The sequence below is a fragment of the Populus trichocarpa genome, chromosome 2 (assembly GCF_000002775.5).
Source record: "Populus trichocarpa isolate Nisqually-1 chromosome 2, P.trichocarpa_v4.1, whole genome shotgun sequence".
Classification (NCBI taxonomy): Eukaryota; Viridiplantae; Streptophyta; class Magnoliopsida; order Malpighiales; family Salicaceae; genus Populus; species Populus trichocarpa.
In genome coordinates, this window is record NC_037286.2 from 14,745,051 (window position 1) to 14,769,583 (window position 24,533).

The window sequence follows — 24,533 nt, forward strand, 5'->3', positions numbered from 1 at the left end:
TGGAGAAAGAAATTAAAGGATCGAGACTTTTTAGAGAATAATTTCCAGATTTCCTCTATTGATTTCTTGCAACTACAATCAGTCTCAACTAGTTTAGGATTGTCTCTTGACAATATCCATGTTTCATCTTCTAGTTATTTGACTTTGTTATTGCTAAAAGATGATGATATTGATATTGAATTACAACAACATGATACGATATGGAGATTGATAAATTGGTTGGGATTTGTTTGTAGATAACAACTTTGATTTGATGCAAAAATTTCACATGTTTGACTCTTATCACTGCGAGGCTACCAAAATGATACTTCATGATGTATAAATGTCACATTGCCTTAGGATTTGAAGTCTTTCTGTTGATCATTTTAACTTAGTTCGCACAAGCTTTTCAATATCTAAATCTTGAATCCTTGATCTCCCGTAGGTAATTAGTGGGCCGGATCTGGTCTTTAGGCCCAGCCGGCCCAAATCATGTTTATTAAGAGTGTGTTTGGCAAAACACACCCTTATGCCTTGGCCATAATTTTTATGTCCATTTTAGTTTGATATTTGGCCAAACGAGCCCCTTTTCGATATCAAAAAAATTCCAAAAATATTTGGGGATCTTTGTTGATTTATTTATGAGCCTCTCGCACTTTGATTTATTTTTTTCTTTACATTTTGTTTTTTTTTTTAAGTTATGTGCTCAATCTGTGGCCTATTATTGTTAAATGCAAATATGTCATGTAATGTTTTTTTATTTCCATCTAAAACGGGCAAATAATAATGAAGGATAAATAAGAAAAAATGACATAGAAAATTTCTTTTTCAAATTCATTTTTTGCAAAAATATTCACTGACGCCAGAGTCAGGAGTATCGTATATTTTGGATTTGTGCGATATTTACCAACGCCAGAGTTGGAAATATTCGTAGGAATTGTTCACTGACGCTAGAGTCAGGAACATGAAAGGAAGAATAAAAAAGGGAAAAAGGAGAGCAAATTCTTAGCAATTTTAGACAAAACCAGCAATGCAGCATGCCTCAGGTAGGACGCTTAGGGGGTGATAGCATCTTCCCTTTTGCGTAACCAGTCTCGTACCATAGAATCTCTGTTGACCAGTTAGGGTTCCTAATGACCATAATACTAGGTGGCGACTCCTTGAACAAGACATTTTCCCCTAAAAGAACAAGATGTCAGATATCTGTTTCTTTTTCCATATCGAGAGATAATTTTTGAACAGTCGCCGCGATGTCCGGGTGTGACAAACATCAATTTTTTTTTACTTATTTTTTCCATCTCATAATTTAACATTGATCTTTTTAAAAATTGAGTTTCATGATTTTCTCTGTTTTTTTTCCCATCAGGTTATTCTGATTTCAAACCTGACTCATTGGTTTAGCGGGTTAACATGGGCGGAATCAAGCTATTTTTTGGAATAATGTTTCTTTTTTTTATTTTATTTTTTGTTTTCATCATTTGATATTAATTATTCTTACTCGATATTGGTTTTTTTTCTTTCTTATTTCATAACCTGACTCATTGGTTTAGCAGGTTAACATGGGCGGAATCAAGCTATTTTTTTTGGAATAATGTTTCTTTTTCTTATTTTATTTTTTATTTTCATAATTTGATATTAATTATTCTTATTCGATTTTTTTTCTTTAAAACACTCTTACATCGACAAACATCAATTTTTTTCTTAATTTTTTCTTTTAACCGACTTAATGTTAATTTCCGTAGCATTTACGAAAAAATAAAATAAAATGTAAAACCCCAAACCTTTTCACCTGGCCCATTTCCACAATCTTCAAATAGCACACATCTGTAGAAAGTCCAAAACTAAGCCCATTTCCACCATAAAACCTCAGTCCTGCAAAGCCACCCCAGTACCCCCAGCAGCCGAAGCGGCGACCAGCCTCTTCAACTGACTTCCCTGCATCCCCTGTTGATGCCATAACACTTCCATCACCAGTTATTTAGTTAGAGGATGACTTAAGGGCTCTAATTCGATTTAAGAGACTGCATTTAGGTACAAATATCTTTGATTTTGAAATGCCTTGGAGTAAGTATGGGTGATTGTTCGAATATGATTGGAACTTTCATAAGCATGAATTGAGTCTTAATATGTCATTAACTCAGTTAATAAGCTATAGGGTCGTTTGGGTTTCGGTATCTCTCATTGATGATTTTCAGTTTAAAAGGAACTCGAGAACAGTTAGGGCTCTAAGTAACTAATGATGATTCTGCCGTTTGTGTTTGAAAATGCTTGAAAAGAGTCTGTTTTGTGTTGGGCTTTTGAGAAAATTCCACTTGCTTGTTCTCTGTTTGCTTTATGTTTGGCATAATTTTACTTTTGTTGAAATTTATAATCACTTGGGATAATTTCTTAATAAAAAATCTGTATTAACTGTTTGACGTGGGATTCACACTTATCTATTTTGGATTTCAGAAGCATCATAAATCCCAGCTGCCGCTTTCATTTATATTTTGATTAAGTTGATTAGAAGGATTTTAATTGAAAAATTTAATGATTTGGTTTTAAAAGCTCAGATGGCTTTCTTTTTATTTATTTATTTTTTGATAATAAAATTGCATGCCAACGCATATTTGGTCCAAAATATGTGAATGCAGGCCCAAATGTTGATATATCCCATCACCACAAACGATTTGTTTTCTAGTGTTTGTCTTTGTTTTTATTTTCTGGTTTTCCCTAATTCATTTTCTTGCTCAATTGTGTGCGCAGATATCTGATTTTTCAATCATGTTTTTGACAAGATTTACTGGGAGGACACTCCTTGCTGCTGCTAAATCTGAAACTCCCGCTGCCTCTGCTGCTGCTGCTGCAGCTACAGCTACATCTGGACATAACCCGCTTAAGGACTTCTTTGAGTTTGACAGGAGCCAGGATGAGGATAAACTGATTGTATACGGTATGATATGATGGTCTTATTCTCTTCTTTTATTTTACTAATTGAGTACCACACCACCCTTCATTTCATCATATTGCTGGTAAACAATTTATTGTTTCTTTTCTGATTAGTGAAACGAGAGCAGCATTCAACACATGAAGATTAAGAAATTGAAAAGAAAACAAAAGGAAAAATTGAAGCACAATATCAGTATAATATCCAATCATTTATGTATACGTAGGATCGAACGCCTCTGGTTGTAGCTAACTGATCACCTTTCACGTGATTGATTCTGTCATCAAAGGTGATGCATATATGGTTTTATAAATGCAAGATATTCTTCATTTTCTAGAATGTTTACCAGAGTTATTTCCTTGTTACCATCTTGCCCATTAGGCAATCTGGTGGAGCTCATGGTTCTAAAATATATATAGTGTTACTTACAGGCATAGCTGAAATAGAAGGGCCTTACAACAAGCCATGTGGAATCAAGATAAGATTTTGGGAAAGATTGGGATGCATTTGTTGGACTGGCTTACTCTGAAACCTTTTTTATTGGATGTGTGGGATTGTAATAATGAGCACTATAAAATAAACTGTTGCATGGGCAATTATATATTTTTGCCGCAATTTTTTTATTGTCGATTCAATTTGTGTGACAAAAAGTTCATGAGTCCAAGTGCTTTAAGGTCCAAAGTTTTCTTGGCTTGAACAGTTGAACTGATAAATTAGCAGTACATATTTGCATGACTTGATATTATTTTGAAGCCTGCTATATTAGACTTGTGCACTTGCATGCTTGGTGGTTCTTATACCCTAGTTTTTGTGTTTCCTGAATGAATGATAGAGCAAAGACTCAATATCAATTTATATGATATTAACGTCGCAGATAAATTGCCTCTGAATGTACTGAAAATGCCCCAAGTGTAAATTATTTTCTTTTTGACAATTTTATGGTTTCTTATTCTGCACGTCATGGCATTTTCTTTGCAAGTGTAATACAAAGTACTTTAATCAACTTAGAAAACTTTGTCTTATCTATGAAAACTCTATGTTCTGTTCCTCTCAGCAAAACGAGTTATTTTTACTGAATGTGTTTTCCTCTTAACCTGTACCTTCTCCAGGGCGAAGTTGGAAAGCTTCTGAACTACGCATAAAGGCTTGGGATGATCTTCATAAGTTATGGTATGTTATGTTGAAGGAGAAAAACATGCTGATGACTCAACGCCAGATGCTTCATGCCCAGAACTTCAGATTTCCCAATCCAGAACGCTTACCCAAGGTACATCCAATTTTCTTTGCTTGTATAGTGATATGAGCGTGTCATTATTGTTGCTCTCAGCTCAAATGCTTTCCTTTATCTCCCTGCACCAATACTGACTTAAATATGTTAGCCTTAAAACCAGTGAATCATTAAAAATAAATCTCACCTATTCTTCTTACTAATCAGAAAGACCACGAAATGATTTGGCTTTTCATATGCATGCAAACATGGGCTTATTGTGTTGCATAATCATTTTCTCCCCATTGTTCTCCCTTGCGTTATCTATAGAGAAGCCAATGCATTTAGAAACTAAAAAGCTTGCTTTCATGCCAGATGAATTAGGACAACTATAAGCTGCCTTGCCATGTACCCTCACCTGTGTTTTGATAGTTTTCAAAGACGATCAAGTAAAAGAAGGGTTACTGGAATAATGCCTCTCTTTTAATTTCTTATGTCAGTTTTATGATGCAAACTCATGTTTTGTTTTGCCCCCTTTTATGCTCTAACAAACCTAATGGGAAATTCTGTTCCATGTGAATGAACAATGAAATTCAGGTGAGGAAGTCAATGTGTCGTATCAAGCATGTTCTCACCGAGAGAGCAATTGAAGAGCTAGATCCCATGAGGTCTGCTGAGATGAAGAGGATGATAAATACATTGTGATAACACCCAACTTCTGTTTCTGCTCCCCTGGGCACTGGATGAGGTCTATTTGAGGGATGCGATGCTGCTATAATTTTCCTGGGTATGCTACATCCCTTTTGTTTAATGACCTGGTGTCTTATCATCACAAGCATTCTTATTGTGAACTTCTGGAGTATTTCGTTTCTACGAGAAAGTATAGCAGGAGGTAGTGACTCCTGAACACATAATTAGGAATGCTAATTATGGTGTATCCCGTGGAACATTTGTAAGCAGTTTCTCTTGCATTAAGAAATTACTGTGTTGAAGAGAATAATAAGAATTACAAAGCTCTATGTGGTAGTGTCCTGGAATGAAGGTTGTACTAAAATCACGTAAAAGGGGAGAGAGAGAGATTACACTGATTAGTTCATTGTTCTTTCCTCATTTCATAATCATGCACTCTGTTACAATTTGATGCATATATAATAGCTTGTGCATTCTAGAAGAGAAGAAGAAACAAAGAAAATCAGCCTTTTTTCCACACATGCGCATTTACTAAATACTAAAACATTAAACAAAATGGTGCGTGGTAAGTGAGGTGCAGTGTTTAAGACAAAACGATGCGTTGTTATTTAGTTGAAAATAATAACGGTTATCTCTTTCACTTGATAATTTATGTATGTTTCCCTCTTAAACTCTTGACAGTTCTCTCCTTTTCGATTCAACCTTGTCCTCATGGGAGAACTGAGGAAACCTGAAATTGAATTCTTCCACAAATTCCCAATTAGCGTCCGATGGGGATTGGTTCTTCCAGTGAATCAAAACCTGGGTTGCTACCTTATTACTCCTTTTAACCATTCTGCAGTTGAGAACAACCTGAGGTTGAAGAGTTGGCGCCTTGGGAAATTGGGGTGGAGAAGATTCAACCACTTTGTTGCCAATATGCTTCTTCAGTTGTGACACATGGAACACCGATTGTATTGCTACGGATGGCAGGTCCAAACGATATGCCACAAAGCCAATTCTCTCCAAATCCAAGTATTGACCCTGGTGTTTTGATGCCAATTTCTACGAAATTTTGTGTGCTATAGTTTTTTTATCGATATGGTTGCAATTTGATATAAGACAAGGTCTTCTGCTTCATATGTTCTTTCACTCCTTTTTCTGTTTTCCACGTGAACCATCATATGCTGAGCAGATTGTACATTGGTCTTAACATTTCTTCTCTAGTAGTCAAGTAATTATCATCAGCCTCCACCATATAATCTTTAGGGAAATAGGGTATATGAGTTGGTGGAGTAAGCCCATACAATACCTTATAGCGAGTAGCCTTAGTTGAGGTATGGAAATTGGTGTTATACCACCACTCCGCTAAAGATAACCATTTGATCCAGTTTGTTGGTAATTCACCTCGTAAATAATTCTCTAGAAACTTGTTAATTATCTTAGTTTATCCATTAGACTGAGGGTAATAGGCAGTAGAGTAGTGTAAATCAATCCCTTGGTGGATGAAAAGTTGTTTTCAGAATTGACTGAGAAAGATTGGATCTCGGTCACTTACAATGATAGCTGGTAAGCCATGTAACTTGTAAACACCATCCATAAAAACCTTAGTTTCTGATGAAGCAGTGTGGAGATGAGTTAAAGACCATAAAGTGTGCATATTTGCTAAATTAGTCCACCACCACCAAAATGATTTCATTTTCATCATATTTAAGCAAGCCTTCGATGAAATCCATACTAATGTCTATGAATGGTGCTTGTAGAATGGGGAGAGACTGTAATGGTTTTAATGGAAGTACATTTTCACCCTCGTTCTTCTAATATACATGGCATTTTCTCATTAACTGTTTAATATGCTTCTATTGCTCCTTCTATTAGAATAACTTTTTCACACTCTTACTAGTAACAATGACACCTGGATGCCTTCCCATAGCAATATCATAATAAAATGATATTAGTTTCTGATGCAATATAGGATCATTACCAACCAAACCTTCCCTTCATGTTAAAGTGGTTATTGACCCATTTATAGTGAAAATAGAATGTAGGATCCTAGTGAAGGTCTTGGATAATAACCTATACTATCTTATCCTTCACTTATGAGGCTTTGATTTCTTCTATAAGATTGGTTGAAATGGTAGATAACCCCAAAGTACATAGCTTTATACAAGTGATTCTAGAAAGTGTACCAACGGCTATATTTTCTCTTTCTTTTTTATACTCAATTTCATAGTCATAACCCATCAATTCAGCTAGCCACAAGTATTGAGAGGGAAAAGTTACCATTTGGTCCAATAAATACTTCAGGATGACATGGTTTGTCTTGATTTTGAAATGTCTGCCCCATAAACAATGTCTCCACTTGGTTACAACATGGAATATTGTCAGCATTTCCCTTTCATACTCAAACAATACTTGTTGCTTGGGATCTAGAGGCTTGCTATAAAGTCTATAAGTCCTTTTTGCATATGAACTACCCTTATACCACACTTGAAGCATCAAACTCTACGATAAATAATTTATTCAAATCTGGCAATGTTAGAACAAGTGGTTTAGTCATGACTTTCTTAAAAAGTCTAAAGGCTGGAGTAGCTTCTTCATTCCTATTCAAACCCATATTTTTTAAGTAACTTAGTTAAGGTTTTATATATAGAACCATAGTCTTTAACAAAAAATTTATAGTAACCAGTTAGCTCCAAGAACCCTCTAAGTTGTTTGATGGTGTTGGAAATTTATCAGTCCACTATTGCCTGTATTTTTTTGAGGTTAGTAGCCACCCTTATCTTAGAGATAATATGCCCAAAGTACTCTACTGTGTCACTACAGAAAATACACTTACTATTTTTAGCAACCAATTTATGCGACCATAGCAACTCAAACACAATTTGTAGATGTCTTAGGTGGTCATTGGAAGTTTGGTTATAGATTAAAATATCATCAAAGTATTACTAAGACAAACTTCCTGAGATGCTTACGAGAGACTTCAATCATCAAATTTTGGAAACTGGTTGGAGCATTGGTTAAGCCAAAATATATAACAAAAAATTCATAATGGCTATTATAAGTTATGAATGCAGTCTTAGAAATATCCTCGTGACTTATTCTAATTTGATGGTAGTTAGCCCTTAAATCAATCTTAGAAAAGAAAGTTGTGCCTACTAATTATTCTAGTAATTCATCAATCAGAGGTATATAATATTTTTTTTATTGATTATGAGTTTATGCTTTGTGATCCACACAAAGTCTCCATGAATTGTCTCTTTTCTTCATTAAGACAATTAAGGAAGCAAAAAAACTATAACTTGGTTGTATAATCCTATATTCTAACATTTCAGACACCATCTTCTTTACCACATCTTTTTGGAGTCTAAAGTGTTTGTAAAGCCTCAAATTAATTTCATCTTTCAGAGGAGTTGAATGATCTTGTAGCCTTGGTGGTGGTAAGCCTCTAGGTTCTTTAAATAGGTTTTGATATGTTTTCAGTATTAGTTCTAGAGCAAGGTTCCCTTCGGTGTTAGGTGAGAAGGTAACAAACATCAAATGCAAGTCATCACCCACTTCTGAAATTAGTCTTAGGCTGTAAAAGTTGACCTCTGCTATTCGAGTAGAATTGTCTAGTAGACTATTGAACTTTTCAAATCTAATAATCTGTAACTTGATGGGATTATCCCCCTTGATCATCACTTCCTACCATTACCAATTAAGAGACATCCACATCTCATTGTAATTTGATACAATGTCTTTTAAAGTTGCTAACCATCATAACTATTCAGTTCAACAATGAATATATTAGTTATGAAATTTTTCCCCTGTATTTTCCACTTAAAATTCTTGTAAACAATTATAAACAACATTGTTCCCCCATTAACTGCCTCCATTGTTTATAGCTTGATTATTCTAAGGTCGCATTATAACTTGATGGCTATGTTGGAGTCAATGAAGTTATGGGTACTTCATGAGTTTACCATAATAAAAAAAATAGGTGTTTATCCACCTTACCAATCATCTCAAGAGTGTGGAAACTAGTAAATCATTTCAATGTATTGATAGATATGTGAGGGGTCACTTTTTCAAGACTAGGTTCTTCCTCAATAATAATCTTACCGTCACCTATCTCCTTACCATCACCATCCATTATACACAAGGAATATAGTTTCTTATTTCTACATTCATGGCTTGGTACATATCTTTCATCACACCAAAAACACAACCCCTTGGCTTTCCTCTAATCTAACTCATTATTCCTCACAAATTTAATGGGTTTCATGGTAGGTTTGTATAGGAGATGTGGGTTAGAAGTGGGTAATAGGTTGTTTTGTGATTGTTTAAGATTATTATAGATTAACATAGGTGAAATTTTATAAGGTTTATTATTATTATTATTGCTAGGCCTAGATTGAGTTGTTTGGTTGGTGTTTAATGAGGCAAGTGTATTGTAATTTTGGTGAAATCTTCTATAAGCTAAAGTGTTGTCTTATAAACATGTCAGGTTGTAGGCTTGATTTAAGATTTTAGGTTCAAACATCTTAACTAAGTTATTGATTTTCACTTCTAATCCTGCTAATAAAAATATCAAGGCTTGCTTCTCACTGATTTCAGCCTTATTCCATAGTATGTCAAAGTCCATAATGTAACTTTCCAAATCTCTCATCTATCTAAGATCCTTAAGCTCTTCTAGTGGATCATTCTAACCCCCAAACCGACAACATATTGCCTCTACATATTCACCCCAAGTCACCCTTTGATCACTTTTGCTTTTTTTCATAAAGTTCTGGTGCTAATACGAGGCCATTCCATCTAGATAGTAGAAAGTTTACTTAAGATTTTTAGCCTTAACAATCTCTTTTATATTAAAATATTGATTACATTTATATAACCACTTATACACATCATCACCATCAAAATTAGAAAAGTCTCTTTTGGGTTTGTGTACCTTATAGGTGGAGTAGCTACCATCACAAGCCTAACCTGATTTTGTAACAAGATCCTCTTGGTTGAATGCTAGATAGTCACTTTTAGTGTTGGGCTCACTAGGAGTATGTTCTAACTTCTGTAAAAGAGTGTTTTGCTGGTGGGACAACCCACTAATGAGTTCTTCGAGCTTTTTAAACTTAGTTTCTTTAACAAACTTGGTAACTTCTAGTGATTTCATAACTTGCTTGTATTTTTGTGATTGTTTATTGTTCGCAGCTTCCAATGATTCCTCTAACCTTCTGAGATCTTAGGACCTGGTGTTATGAGCAATAGCTTGTGTCCGAAGATCAATGACTTTAATACCACTTCTTGCGAGTAACACTGTAATAGAACCAGCCTGAACAAAACCCAAGAGTGGCTGAAATACAAAGCTATGTTTGGTAGTGGCCTACAATGGAGGTTGTACTGAAATCACATAAAAGAAGAAGAAGAAAGGGAGTGAGAGAGAGAGAGAGATTGCACTGATCAATTCATCATTCTTTCATAATCATGTATTTTGTTGTAATTTGTTGCATATATAACATCCTAGGCATTGTAGAAGAGAATAAAAAAAAAGAAAATCAGCTTTCTTTCCACATATTTAGCATTACTAAAAACTGTAATATTAAACAAAATAATGCGTAACAAGTAAGTGAGGTGAAGCGTTTCAGACAAAACGATGTGTTATTATTTAGTAGAGAACTAGACAAGTGACTCGCGCTATACCGCGGGCTTGCCTAAATTTTCTCAAGGCAAAAGAATAATATTCAAACGATGATAACACGAGACAAATCGGGTTAAATTTACCAAAGCATGACTCACGATATAAGACTGAAATAACACGCAGAAAGAAAATCAAAAAGAAATTGCAAAGTTCAACACCTAATAACCTAAAGTCAAAGATGAAAAAAAATCTAAAAATTTAATGCCGAAGAAGCGAACCCGAGTCAACTCGGCCTAACTTGATAAACTCACAACCCGCAATATGAGATAAGGATAAAAAAAATTCAAAAGAAGCACCTAGCAAACAAAACAAAGTTCAATAAAAAAAACCCCAAGGTAACCCGAGTTAACTTTACCAACCCACCATCGTAATAACCAAACAGAAAGAAAACCGAAAAAATGACAAAACTCAGGGGCAAATTATTTCATGCAAAACGATGAAATTAAAAAATAAAAACCCATAAAAAAATCAAGGAAACAAAATTCAGACCTTCAAAAGAAGCACTTAGCAAAAAAAATACCAAAGTTAAATAAAAAAAACTTAGTAAGAAAATGCAAGCTAACTCGAGTTAATTTTACCACCCTGCACTCGGGATAACCCATCACGCGTGCATTTGTTTTTAAATAATATTTAATAAAACACGCTTAAGGGTCAATAATTCAATGGAAAAGAAAAAAAATAATTTTAAAAAAAAACAAGCCAACCTAGGTTAACTCAACTAACTTTCAATCTGAGATATAAGGCAGGGATAACCCAACAAAAAGGAAAGCAAAACAAATTAAAAAGCTCAAGACCAAACAATTCAATGTCAAATGATGAAAACAAAATTAAAAATTAAAAAACCTAAAAAAGATCGAACTTAAACTGGGTTCATCGTTGAAACTGGTGGACTAGGTTATGAAACTAAGATCACCCTGTAAAAAGCAAACATGAAAAAACCACAAAGAAAAATTTCAAACCATAAAAAAATAAAAATTTAAAATAACTAAAATTAAAACAATGAAGACTAAATAATTGACAAAAATAATTGAAAGAAACTAAGGACTAAATTGAAAACAAAATAAATGAAGAAAAGGATAAAAAAAAAATGAGTAATAAAAAAAATGATGACCTAAATTGGAAACCAAACAAAATTAAATCAAACTCCCAATAACATAATAAAAATAAAAAGGAAAAAAGGAAAAAAAAATAGCAATAAAAAAAATGAGAACTAGATTTTATATATATAAAAAAATCTAGTTAGATTAAATGATTAAGGACAAATTAAAAACAAAACAAACTTAAAAAATCATCAAATCTAACAAAAATAGAAATCAAAAGAATGAGGACCAAACCTAAAATAAATTTAAATCGGAGGACACAATTGAATTTGTCAAAGCTCTGCACGTATACCGATGCATGAGAGAGAGAAAAAAAAAGGGAGGAAGAAAAAGATCAATCGACGTCGAACCGCCGCTCAAATGACAACACAAGCCAACCTAAAAGATGATCTGCCACCTTCCGTGTCGAGTGAATAGGCGATCAGCTTTTTTTTTACCACCGTATGTGCCCTCATGCGCTTCCTGAATAGAGCGAGGAGTGATGATGCGCCTATGCATGCATGGCACGCGTGGGCTAACTTTATCAATTTATTAATATAATGATAATGCAAATTACTAAAACGATCCTAAGGGCATACGAATATTACAAAAAAAAAAACCATGATACAAATACAAAAATACCCTTCCAAATAGCCTTTAATTTATCAAACTCAAAGGACAAAAGTGAAATTTTACTGTACATAAAGTATGCAAAGGCATAACAACTCCTCACTCAAAGGTTAATATTTCTCAGACTTTTTCACTATACAAATAAACATGTCAAGAGGCAAACGCTATTGAACTGAAAACCAAATCTTTTGAGCCTTAGAGGCAATATAGTATTTTTACTGTGCATAAAATATACAGAATGACAATTTTATCCCGATCAATTCTTGGATTCTATGAAAAATAGCTTTATCCTCGGTGCCAATATAATTGTTAAGAGAAATGAAAGGCAAAATAGTAATTATACTATTTGAATCTACAATGAATCTCTCACATACTGCACTAAAATTAATAATAATGGTTATCCTTTTCTCCACTCGACAATTTCAGCACGTTTCCCTCTTCTTCAAATTTAAACTCTTTGACAATTCTTTTTCCGTTTCTGTCTTTTGATTGGATCTTAACGCCACTCCATCACATGGCCTGAAGTTCAGAAATGGTTATAAGAAAATTGAGTGGCAAAGCAAGAATGGTAGTCAGAGGAAGAAAATTATTATTATTATTATTATTATTATTATTATGAAAGAAGATAATTATTTTAAGAATAATAATAATAATAATAATAATAATAAATTCATTAAAACCTGTTTGTTTTTGCATTTCAAAAATATTTTTAAAAAAATTAATTTTATTATTTTTTTCTTTACTTCAAATTAATATTTTTTGGTGTTTTCAGATCATTTTAATACGCTAATATCAAAAATAATTTTAAAAAAATAAAAAAATATTATTTTAATATATTTCTAATTAAAAACCACTTTAAAAAATTACTACAACTATTCTCACAAATCATAATTTTAGTATCCTGAGTGTTCTTCGACTTTAATTAGAGGTTTCCCCGAAAAGAAAACAAAATAATTGGGGATTTGAAATTCTTGTAAATTTGAAAGTCAAATCAAGGACTGGAGGTCTTTTTTTTTTGGTTGGATAGTATTGACTTCGTAATTTCCTGACAATTGTTTTATCTTATTGCCATTCAGTCATTTCCTCAATAATTGGATTGCATAACTGGAAATAATTCGTTTATTTATTTATTTTTTCTTTTATGGTCCAAAACTGCGAATAATTCTATTTTCTATAGAATATTGTTCGTTCTACTGTCAATAATTTAAGAATGAACCACATTTCTTGAAGTTAGTATGAGCTCTAAGGAACTCCCAACAAATGGAAAGCATATCAATTAAAAAAAAAATTAAATATAACATATATTACTATATTGTCCCTTATCAACATTTTAATGTATGCCCTTGTGCTATATATATATATATATATATATATATATATATATATATATATATATATATATATATATATATAGATGCTTTTACTGGCAGAGAGTACTGAGCTAAACTAATTAATGAAGGCCTGCAGTGCTGTGGCCTTGGGGAAAGAAATGGGACGGTGGGGAGTATGTGTTAGAGCCAAATTCCAAGGGCAAATAATTGAACGGTGGTCACCCATCAATTATTAGTTTGAAAGAATTCACAGATGAAACAAAAAGGCCCAATAATTTGGCCTGCTCATTTGATGATCCATCTGCTGAGCTGAGAGTGGAGGAGGGCATGGCTGTCCATGCGGCTGCGGAAAGGATTATCTTCCTCGGCTCGCTTCGAGTCACGTAAGAAGGATTATATGTCTATAGTGGGTCCTCCTCTGACCCAGTCCAATCCAGTCCACAACTAGTTCTGTTGTCCATTAATCATTGGAATTCTGATGAGAGAAAGTTTGCCCTTCCTTTTATCCAGACCCATCAATGTAACTAGTGATTTTCATTTGAATGTTAATTTCCCATCAATTTCCTCCAATCCCTCTAGCTGATCTTATGAACTTGCTGCCTATGAAAAGGTAGAAACAACTGGAAAGTGTGCTTGTGTTCTGAAGTTGATATATACAAGTGCTATCAAGATATCGATCTCTTTTGGTTAGCAAGGGAGTTTCCTCCTCCTTTCCTCACGGACCTCACCCTTACGTCAACAATATGATCCTTCTCATCATGACTTCCGAGGAAGGAAGGAAGGAAGGAAGGAAGGAAGGAGCCCTAGCATTTTCAACTGATTTTAACTCTACAGGCTCGTTTCTTAAATCCCAAGCAAATTTCAACGGCGGCCAATAAACGGTAATGAAAATGTGTGTAGTCTCATATCAGTGTATCAGTTGTGCGTTGGACCAGTATCGTAAAAGGACAACTCTCTGCAGAATGCTGACAAGTAGATGACAGTGATTTGCTATATATGTGCGTGTACAGATATAAAATTTCTTCTTTAATTCACTATAGACTTGACAGATCTTTACACATGAATTGGAAGTTTCTTGCTTTACATATAAAATGTTTTTTTTAAGATAATGTTAGTGTTTTAAGAAAGCTAGAGGTCATGAGCATATGTACATATACATATGGCCCTTGTTAGATTGACAGTCATTATCCCCCATGTACGGACTAGAAAGTGAAGAACTCTCTGTTTCCCTTTCCTAATTTGCTTCTATTATTAAATGGTACCCTCACCTCTTCTCTTCTTCAGCCATATTAATCTGCACACTTTCACATGTGTGATTATGTTCATTGCGTGTGTTTGTGTGTGGGGCGCGCGCATGCAAATGAAAAGGGGAGCGGGGAGGAATGGTTTCTTGAGTCTTGAAGGAATGAGACGTATTGCAAGCGCTGTGCTCTTTAAATTGTAGGCAGAAAAAAGTGAACAAATGCAGCTGTTCAAGTGATTAGTATCAGTTGTCTCCCGGGGCCGATCGAGGATAGTGATATATACAGGAGAAAAAGATTTCAGGTTCACCTGATTATCAATTTACCAATTCCTAGAGGAAGGTTTTGGATAAATGGAAAAAAAAACTAAATTATCCAATTTGAAAAGGATGGTCAGATATTCACTCATGCTGCACTAAGAAGAAAGATTGAAAAAAAACCCTTTGACAAATAACGTTTGTTTTGGATTGTTTACAGAGAGAATTGCAACATGATGATGAATATGCAATGAGGCAAAGAAGAGAACATACACAAGAAGTAGTAGCCTTATTCTGCAATTCTACCCCACACCCAGAAGTAAAAAAGCTGACAAAAAAGGATTTGTTTTGCTCACAACTATTCCAAAACCAGAGGTTAAGAAATGTTTTAACTGTATCAGACCTATGTACAAGAGAAAAATCTATGGCACGCACACCTGTAAATGAAAAAAAGCTTCTGTTCAAGCCTCTCTAATTAATATTTCGTCTAAATTGAGGCTCCATGTACCAATGCAAGCTAAACATATCCATAAGATGCTGTGATTCTCTGCATATCTTTCGGACATATATCAGGATTCTGTAAAGGTTCCTGTTCCTGCTGGTTATCAGGCCACATACCACTTGGATTTTCTGTTAGGAGATGTGTTTCTGTTTTTATCTCATTGTACAAGGATTGCTGATTTTGATTTTGCAAAGAAGCAGCCATGAGCAATGGATTTTGAAGATATTCAGGCCACCTGATGTCCTCCTGTTGGCTTCCAATCAAGTGGTTCTGTGCCTCCTTTTCTGTTGAGCTACAGTCTCCTAATCCCCAAGAAAAGATGGTGTTCTCAAAGAAGGAGCTGTTGCTTTGCAGCTCAGTACTGCCATTGCTTCCAGTACTGCTGTTACTATTGTTGCTGGGAGCACCGGTTTCCCACGGCCGATAACTGTTGGTTGTAAAAGAGGGCAATGAAGGATTGTCTGGTGGAACAGTAATGGAAGGCTTGTAGCCCATAGAAGAAGAAAGAAATGAGCTTGTTACAGCTGGTGGAGGAATGGAGGGTATCATAGTCGAAGAGAATTCACAATTCATGCCAAAAGCTTTACTGGTTTGGCTCAACCAAAGAGAAGGAATTGAGTTCGTCGCGAGCCTGGCATTGGATGCATAATTCAATTGCTGAAGAGGGAAATGTCCCACAAAACCCGAGGGCGGGCAATTACTCGTGGAGCCTTCATGGAGGAAAGCTGTAAACCTATCGAAGAAAAAGTCCTTGTTGCTTGTTGGTGTCATCAAATTATTGTTACCATGGTCATTGGTATTGTTGTTGTTTTCATTCATGGCCTTGAAGCTGGAAGTACTTTCCCTCTCCAATTGATTGCCATGAGGAGAAATTGAAGATGATCTTTTTTCTTGTAAATTTGCTCCTAATGGCTTAGAATGATCAGCTTTGAGGAGGTTGAGTTCAGTATTGGATACTGCAGAGGCTTTATCTTGGTTTCTACTGGCAGCTGGATTCTTGTCTTCTCCATCTTCAACCTCAGAAAGTGGTTTATGGGTGACAGGGTCAATGCCTCTCTGCTTAAGTTTTTTCTTTAAGCAAGAGTTCCACAGATTCTTTATTTCATTGTCAGTCCTTCCAGGCAACTGCGCCGCAATCTGAGACCACCTGAGGATTCATATAAACAAGCTCAACAGTATCAGCTTCCATGAGAAAAAAGAAGACATTCAAAATGAGGGGTAACTAATTATGGGAAGTGAGAATACCTGTTTCCTAGAACCGCATGAAGTTCAATTATGAGGTTCTCTTCCAGATGTGAGAATGTGCCTCTCTTCAAATCAGGCCTTAAGTAATTAATCCATCTTAGTCTGCAGCTCTTGCCACACCTTTGCAAACCTGAAGAACTCAATACAAATCTGATTAATGCCCATCAACAGGGCACTCTTTTTTTACTGAACATTGCAAAAACACACTTTAGTTTCAAAGGATACCGTAAACAAAGTGATGAACAAAGTGAAGTTGTTCTTACCAGCTTGCTTTGGGACAGAACTCCAACAACCATGACCATACTTAGTAATATGACTTAAAAGTTTCTCATCTTCCTCAGGTGACCACAGGCCTTTCCGTAGCTTCTGCTTGTAGCAACAAGAGTGCCTCCCCATTTAGAGAAAGACTCCCCTGCAATGAGGGAAAGATAATGAAAGATAGCTTTCCTAGAACAGCAATTTTTGTTGAATCCTAGGTGAAGTGTCAGCAATGAACACAGATGTCTGTGAAATGGATTTGTAAGGAGCGCTTTAGTAGAAAAGATGTGAGCGCAGAGAGAGAGAGAGGCCAGGAAAAATGAAGCATCAGCGGAGAAAGGGAGTTGAGTTAATATAAGGGGTAGCCTTCAAGAGAGATAAGTCACCATCTATAAGGTGTTAAAGTCACCTCTCCATTTCTCTCTGCTCCCTTAATATTATTTTCATTTTCTTTTTTTGATGATTATGTATTTCATTTTGTTGTCAGGAAGTGGAAATGAATTACCAGTACAGCCTGAGTTGCATACATACGTCTAATCAGAGGGGGCCTAAAAAATAATGTCTTTTGCAAAAATGGTGGGGCATCTCATTGATTGTATTATATGTTTTGGACGAAATTTAAACAATGGTTGATAATAACCTATGCTTGTAACTTAAGTAAGTTCAATGCCAACGGACGGAAGTTCGCAAGCTGTTCAGGATCTCAGTGAATGCTCATACACAGTCCTTCCAATAGAGGTAAAAAGTATAAATTTCCTGTGATGATTGTCAATTAATATTCTTTGTTTTATGATTCTTCCAAGGACATATGATGCAGGAAAAAAAAGGCTAAAGATAAGGGGGCATATTGGACAATTAGCATAGAAAGTTAAAAGAATAGGAGAATTGACATTCTAGTAAAAAGTTTTGGTAAAATAATACACTTTTAAATGTTATGGTTTAAAACCGTGATATTTAATTAATGTTGTGGTTCAGAAACACGATAATCAATTGATGTTGCATTTCAGAACTGTGACATCAATTAAATTCTGGTAGCCTCCAAGCCTTTCCACGAAAATCCAGCAACAATTTCAACTGCTGTCTAACTAGCTCGCTCCGATAAAATAACAACACATATATTGAATTGTTATTAAATACTTTACCAGTGCACCACCTATCATTACAAATATGTTTGTGTATACCATATTCAAGCTCTACTGCATGGGATCATCAAGTGTAGTTAATAATATTATTAGCTTATTCCAGCCAATCCACCCAAAATCTCTATTTTAGAAACTTATCCAAAATTTAACGCAATACATAATTTATTGAAATAATTAATTCATAATTAATTTAATTTATTTTCATGTTTAATCATAATTGATGGTATTCATAGCTAATTCATCATTAATTCAACAAACCCTAAATTCAACGTAAACCCTAAACAATGATTTCATTTCAACTAAATCAAACACAAATTCATAATAATGTAGTATGTTTACCTCACTTGTAGGACTAGAAAAAGGGTTGGGGGTGGCGGTGGCAACAATAACAGAAGTGGATTTTGAAAAGAAGAACGTCCTAGAATGCTTGTAGACTAAAATAAGTTCGACTTATGGGTGTTTAAGGGGAAAAGTGATTGGTGGGTTTTTTTAGAGAGAGAAAGGTAATGAACGATGATTTTTAGAGAGAGGGGTTGTGTATGTCTGTGTTCTTCGATCTGGAAAGGGGTTTAAATTTCATAACATGTCGCGTTTCTAAAGCGTGACATGTTAAGTTGTCACACTTTTTAAGCTCGACATGTTTAATTGTTGCTCTTCTGAAGCGTGATAACTATCTCTTACAAATAGCAATATTTAGTAAGTATCACGCTTCAGGAGCGCGAAAGGTTAACGTATGCTATTTTACCAAAATGTTCTTAAATAGTGCTATTTTGTTTTTTTAAAAAAAAAACTAAAGATAGGTTATATAGCTAAAGCTTATTGTCTAAGCTAAATAGTAGGAAAAAAAACTTTATAAATTATCATAATATGAAATTTGTTACTTTATACCGTAGTAACATCTTTTAAATTTTTTTTAAAAAAAACTTAATGCATAAAGAATTTATTGTGCTCTTATGCACATATTACTATTTACCACAATAATATAATTATTATTTTATCCTTTAAAAAAAAATCAATGGCCTCAGTGTTCGGTTAGAATGGTCTTTTTCTAAGGGTCACTTAGTCATTATGAAATTGATTATGGACAATTCCGTCTTTTTACCTTTCAAATGCATAGTGTAATGCCTATATTTGTCTAAAAAACAACATTGTTTAAAAGGTTGAATGGGGGCAAATCAACCTTTTTATATTCTAAAGTCACAATGTAAAGATTATTTTGCCCTAAAAAACAAAAAATAATAATAATAAACTTATATCCAAGAGCTTTTTCATATTTTTCATATTGTTTTTTATTTAATAAACAAGTTGGTATTGGGTGATTTAGTCTTTTGATCAATATAAATATTATTAAAAAAACTTGTTGGCACTTGCGAGTGGGTAGCGAGTGTTTTGTCATCTCATCTCTAAACATAGCCTTCTGCTACAACGTTGAAAGTGCCTCACCATGCTCTTTCTGTTAGTGCAGCGTGTGTGCACGATGACGTGGTGGGTAGGCTCTGATGATCTTTTTTCTTATCCCTTTTTTTTCCTCCATACCCTTGCCAAAATATAAAAGGTGTTATTTAATTTGTTTTTTTGTTTTCAATTTGATTCTCATTCTTTTGATTGCTATTTGTTTTGTGTTTTTAACTCATTTTTATTGTTTTTTTTTTTTACAATTTCACCCCTTGTTATTTGGTTTCATTTAATCTTTATATCAAATTTGGTCATCATTCTTTTGATTGTCGTTTAAATTTTGTTTTCAATATCACCCTTTAACATTTGATTTTGAGTTATTTTTATATCAAATTTAGTTTTTATTCTTTTAATTATTATTTCTTTTGTTTTAGATCTTTTTAATTGTATTTTTTTTCAATTTCATCGCTTACTGTTTTGATGATTTGAAATATTTGTTCGTTATTTTTTAGGATTTACCTTCTATGGGATTAGTTTCGAGCTCATGACTAGGGTCATGAATTTTAAAGGTTAACATGGGTTTACTTTGTTTTTTAGGTCCTTTTTTATTTTATTTTTTCAATTCTATCCTTCAATATTTGATTTATTCGAAACCAGTTTTCATGCTTCTTCTTTTTTATTTCCTTTTAATGGGGTTATGTCAATCATGTGCCTATAGTCATGCGGTTAGTGGGTTAACCCGGGTTGACTTGGATTTTTTTTTAATTATTTTTTTTTTCAGTTTTGCCTTTCAACATTTTTATTATTTAATAATTGAACTTCATAGTTTTATTCAATTTTTTTTTAAAGGGTTACCCGGTATCACAACCTGGTCATAGATTTGACACGCTAACATGGATAGGCTCGAATCGATTGTCAATTTTCTTTGTTAGTTTATTTATCATTGTTGCGTTTTATTAATCATATTATTCGAATTAGTTGAGTTTATTAAATATAATTAAGTCAATGACCCACTTTTTTAGAAACGTTTGTGTTGCCTTAACATTCTTTTTTATGTTAAAAAAATTTGGCCCGGCCTGCAGCATAGAGCGAGCCTCATATATAGTACTAACTAAAACACTAGATCCTTATAGAAAAATGATTCACAGTCTTGGTCCACTATAAAACCACTTAGCTTATAAAAAAGATACTTTAAAAAGTCGCATGCTAATTACATGTCCCTTGATCAATTAAGTAATCTTAATACTATAAATATTTCTTAGGTAAGAAGAAAATCATCTTCTAATTGAAACCGTTCTTGCCTCGATCTCATAGAAGCTTAATCAAGACTCCCCAACCCCTTTTTTTTCTTTGCGTCAAGTATATAACAATTCTAGATATCTACTTTAGTCATTTTCATGTTAAATGTTGCATAAGAAATATTAACGACAACTTATTTCTTTTTCATTAACTTCTAGAGCAATGAATTGCAAACCTTAAACTTGCTCCTTCAACATATGTTGTATCCATATAATCATTTTATCAAGCACCTTATGATTATATAAAACTTGTAATAAAAAGATCAACTTAGTCTAAATCAACAAGGGTATTTTTTTTATCTTTTATTGTGAACATTTCGGGAGTATTTAGGAACGCGGTGCAAACGACATTCCAGAAACTTTTGAATTTTTTTTTTTGCTTAAAATGAAAAAAAAAATTATGTTTTCATATTATTTTGATGTGCTAATGTCAAAAATGATTTTTAAAAAAATAAAAAAACTTCATTTTGATGCATTTCTAAGCGAAAAGCATTTTGAACCATCACCGCTATCACAATCCCAAACAGACCCTTCATGTTCTCTTTACACTCAATTTTCTAGCTTGTCAATGAGAACATCATTGATGATATCATCTCTACTAGTAGTGTTATTGTTAATGACATAATTAATATCATAATCATCATTAAAATAAACATCATAGATTGATAGATAATCTCAATCCACATCTATTAATTTCATCATAGAATATTTGGTATTTCCCCTTTTATTACAATCCACCTTCCATCATATAGTTATTAGATGATTTTAACTTGAGGTTATCAAAATCATCAGAATATAACTGAAAAGGCATAAAACAAAAATTGTATCTCAAACGCATTATCAAACTCACACTAAATAAAACAATATTTACGTGTTAAAGAAGCCTTGATGATCCATGAGTGTTTAGTCTAATGGATTAATATTGAAGATTATAAATTTATGAAAAGAGTTAGAGAAAGGAAATAAAATCTTGGGATATTAAATTAAGCCCTGCCCCATGATATTTCAAAGAACAAAAAACAAGATAAGTTGCAAAAGAATTATTTACTGTGTAATCCTTTCAAGCCACACTATCAGAAATTTTTTTATGCCCAAAGAAACAATGAATGGGACCGAGTGTAATATTCCTTTGCTTGTGCATAACAACTCTAGTGTCTCAAAGAAACAGGTTTCCTGTCACTTCTTTATTCTGAGCTTTCTGGGGCAATTCTTCCAAATCATGATCACCTACAAAAGTTTCATCATTACGTCGAAAGAACAAATTGTTTCGGTTATTTTCTTTTAAAAAATAAATTATCTTGCCATTTCTGATGAAATCCATTTAATATGCTTGCTAGTAATGCGTTAGATTATTTTTTAAAGTATTTATTATTTGAAAATTTATAAAAATAATATTTTATATTTTTAAAATTTATTTTTTAATATTAACGTAATATCAACGTTACTTAGGGTTGATATTTTGATGTAATAAATATTTTTTTATTTTATTTGGCCTCACGTGTGAAAAAAAAAATCAAGATAGGGATCCCTTGTCAACACGGCTACCCACCAATGTTTCTAATTTCTGCTAAACGGAATTTAAAGTGATGCAGCCAAATATCAGTACATAAAATTGATTGACAATTAAAGAGTACGTAGAGGTTGTATTGTACAGATAGTATTGTTCTCTGTCAAGATGAATATCCATCTTTAGTTATTTTTCTGGCTCATTTGTGGACATACAAATTGAAGAAATTTCTTGACACTGACCAATTTTCTTGTTGCTGTGATGCCTACTAGTCAAAACGAATCTTTAATGTCGCCGGAGGATAGGTCAACTCATCACCCGCGCACGCCATTAATCTTCTAGCTAATTAATCATTAAGAAAGCCACCGCCACTAGCTCACAGATGCCACACCAACACCACCAGGCCCACCACCGGCTATATAGTTTTGCCCGCCACCGCCAACCCCACCAGCAAACACGGCCAGCGTGGTTTTAATCTCCGTGTTCTTTTTAATACATAATCTTTAACCAGATAAAAATTAAAAGAAAAATCTCATTTACACGACTGAGGGTGGTTTCATTATATATATGAGCCATGGCGCAAGGGAGTCTGCTGCATTTTACTTCCATCATGATCATATGGGACTAATGAACCATTTATTCTGTAACCAATTTGAAGTATTCTTGCACTTCCTTTATTTACAGCCTCTGCTGTATGGTGAACAGTATAACCCGCTGCACAGTTTCATGGCGGAGAGAAATGACGAAGGTTTGAGCTTTTGGGCCATATAAAAACGACGTTCAATCTATCAGGATCGATAATTCAAGCTTGAAAACGTTAATAAAGCTTTACTCTTTGTAAGACAAGTCATTTTGAACGAGAAACCCATTTATAAAAAGTCCTAATGACTTGGCGATTAAAAGAACTACACTCTACGATATATGTTAAGTTAAATTTTTTTATGTAAAAAACAAGCTCAAGTGATGATAATGGTTTTAAAAAAATAAAAAAATTTCGGATCCCAATTGATTCAAATAGGTTCAATAAACTTTATTAACTTAATAATATGATTATAAAAAAAATGCCAACAACAACAATAAAAAAAAACAATGGCTAATAAAAAAAATTCTAAAACTTAGTTACCGTTAAATCAAACATTGAAAGGATGAATTGAAAAAAAAAATATTTTTAAAAAAGACAAAAGAAAAACCTGATAAAAAAATCTAATAAAAAAATGAAGGTCAACTCCCAAGCAAACAAAATAATGAAACACAAAACTTAAACAAAATCAATAACAAAAAACATCGAGTCAACTCAGGTTAACTCAACTTCCTCGTCACCCGAGATATGAGATCAGAATAATTACATGGAAAGGAAAGTGACAAAACTCACGAAGATGATGGCCTAATAATATAATATCGATGGATGAAATTGGAGAAAAAAATTAATTTTAAAAAAACAACCTTAAAAATAAAGACCAAAGTTAAATCAGTCTAATCTTCAAAACCTATAACCTGGGTCATGAGAATGGATTACCCCATAGAAGACAAACCCAAAAAAATCACAAAGCAAAATTCCTAATCATCTAAAATCAAAAAACAAAATAAATAGCAATACAAAAAATAAGAATCAAATTTGGTATAAATATTAAATGAAATAAAAGAATGAAGGAAAAAATTGAAAAAATAAAAAAATCAAGAAAATAATAAAAACAAAACATAAAAATAGCAATTAAAAAAACGAGAATCAAATATGATAGATGAAGAAATTGAAAGAGGATGAGATTGAGATACAATTCTAGTTTTATAAATTATTTCAAATAAAATAAATAGTCATCAAAAGAATATTGGCTAAATATGAAGGAAAAAACAAATTAAAGGGCTGGTTTAAAAAAATAGAGGGTTTGGCATGGAATTAAATAGAAAGAAAAGAAGGAAAAAAAAGTCATCGGCACCAAACCGGAGGTCAATTGATTGCACGTGACGCCCAGTCATGGAGGAGACACTGAGGAGATTCCAATGCTACCCTGAAATCAATTGTTCAACCACCGGGCAAAGTCACACGCAACACTTGAACCCTGCAAGCACACGTTAACGTGTGCATTAAACGCATCAACCATATTTCTTTGTAATATTTATATTTATTAAATTACTAAATTACCCCTTAATAAACGTGATAATTAAAAAAAACCATGAAAAAAATATGAAAAA

General features: G+C 33.5%; 2 protein-coding genes across 5 annotated transcripts; one reads left to right on the plus strand and one right to left on the minus strand.

Annotated features, from left to right (window-relative positions):
- Positions 1-1,837: 1,837 nt before the first annotated feature.
- Positions 1,838-5,994, plus strand: LOC7487772 (uncharacterized). 4 transcript variants are annotated; one of them, XR_002980253.2, is made up of 5 exons: positions 1,838-2,010; positions 2,725-2,911; positions 4,015-4,172; positions 4,710-4,899; positions 5,484-5,994. XR_002980253.2 is itself a non-coding variant. In XM_052450289.1 (4 exons), the coding sequence occupies exons 2-4, from the start codon at positions 2,743-2,745 to the stop codon at positions 4,815-4,817; spliced, it is 435 nt and encodes a 144-aa protein (XP_052306249.1). In that variant the 5' UTR covers positions 1,838-2,010; positions 2,725-2,742; the 3' UTR covers positions 4,818-5,138. The 4 variants fall into 4 exon arrangements, 1 of the variants encoding a protein (XP_052306249.1); XR_002980254.2 differs by having other exon boundaries at positions 5,644-5,994; XM_052450289.1 differs by lacking the exon at positions 5,484-5,994 and having other exon boundaries at positions 4,710-5,138.
- A 9,173-nt stretch (positions 5,995-15,167) lies between these two features.
- On the minus strand, positions 15,168-17,348 carry LOC7478831 (transcription factor MYB61). Its single transcript, XM_002302666.4, has 3 exons — positions 17,007-17,348; positions 16,744-16,873; positions 15,168-16,645 (listed from the first exon to the last, which is right to left on the minus strand). Exons 1-3 carry the CDS (start codon positions 17,137-17,139, stop codon positions 15,514-15,516), a joined length of 1,395 nt encoding a protein of 464 aa, XP_002302702.1. The 5' UTR covers positions 17,140-17,348; the 3' UTR covers positions 15,168-15,513.
- Positions 17,349-24,533: the final 7,185 nt, after the last annotated feature.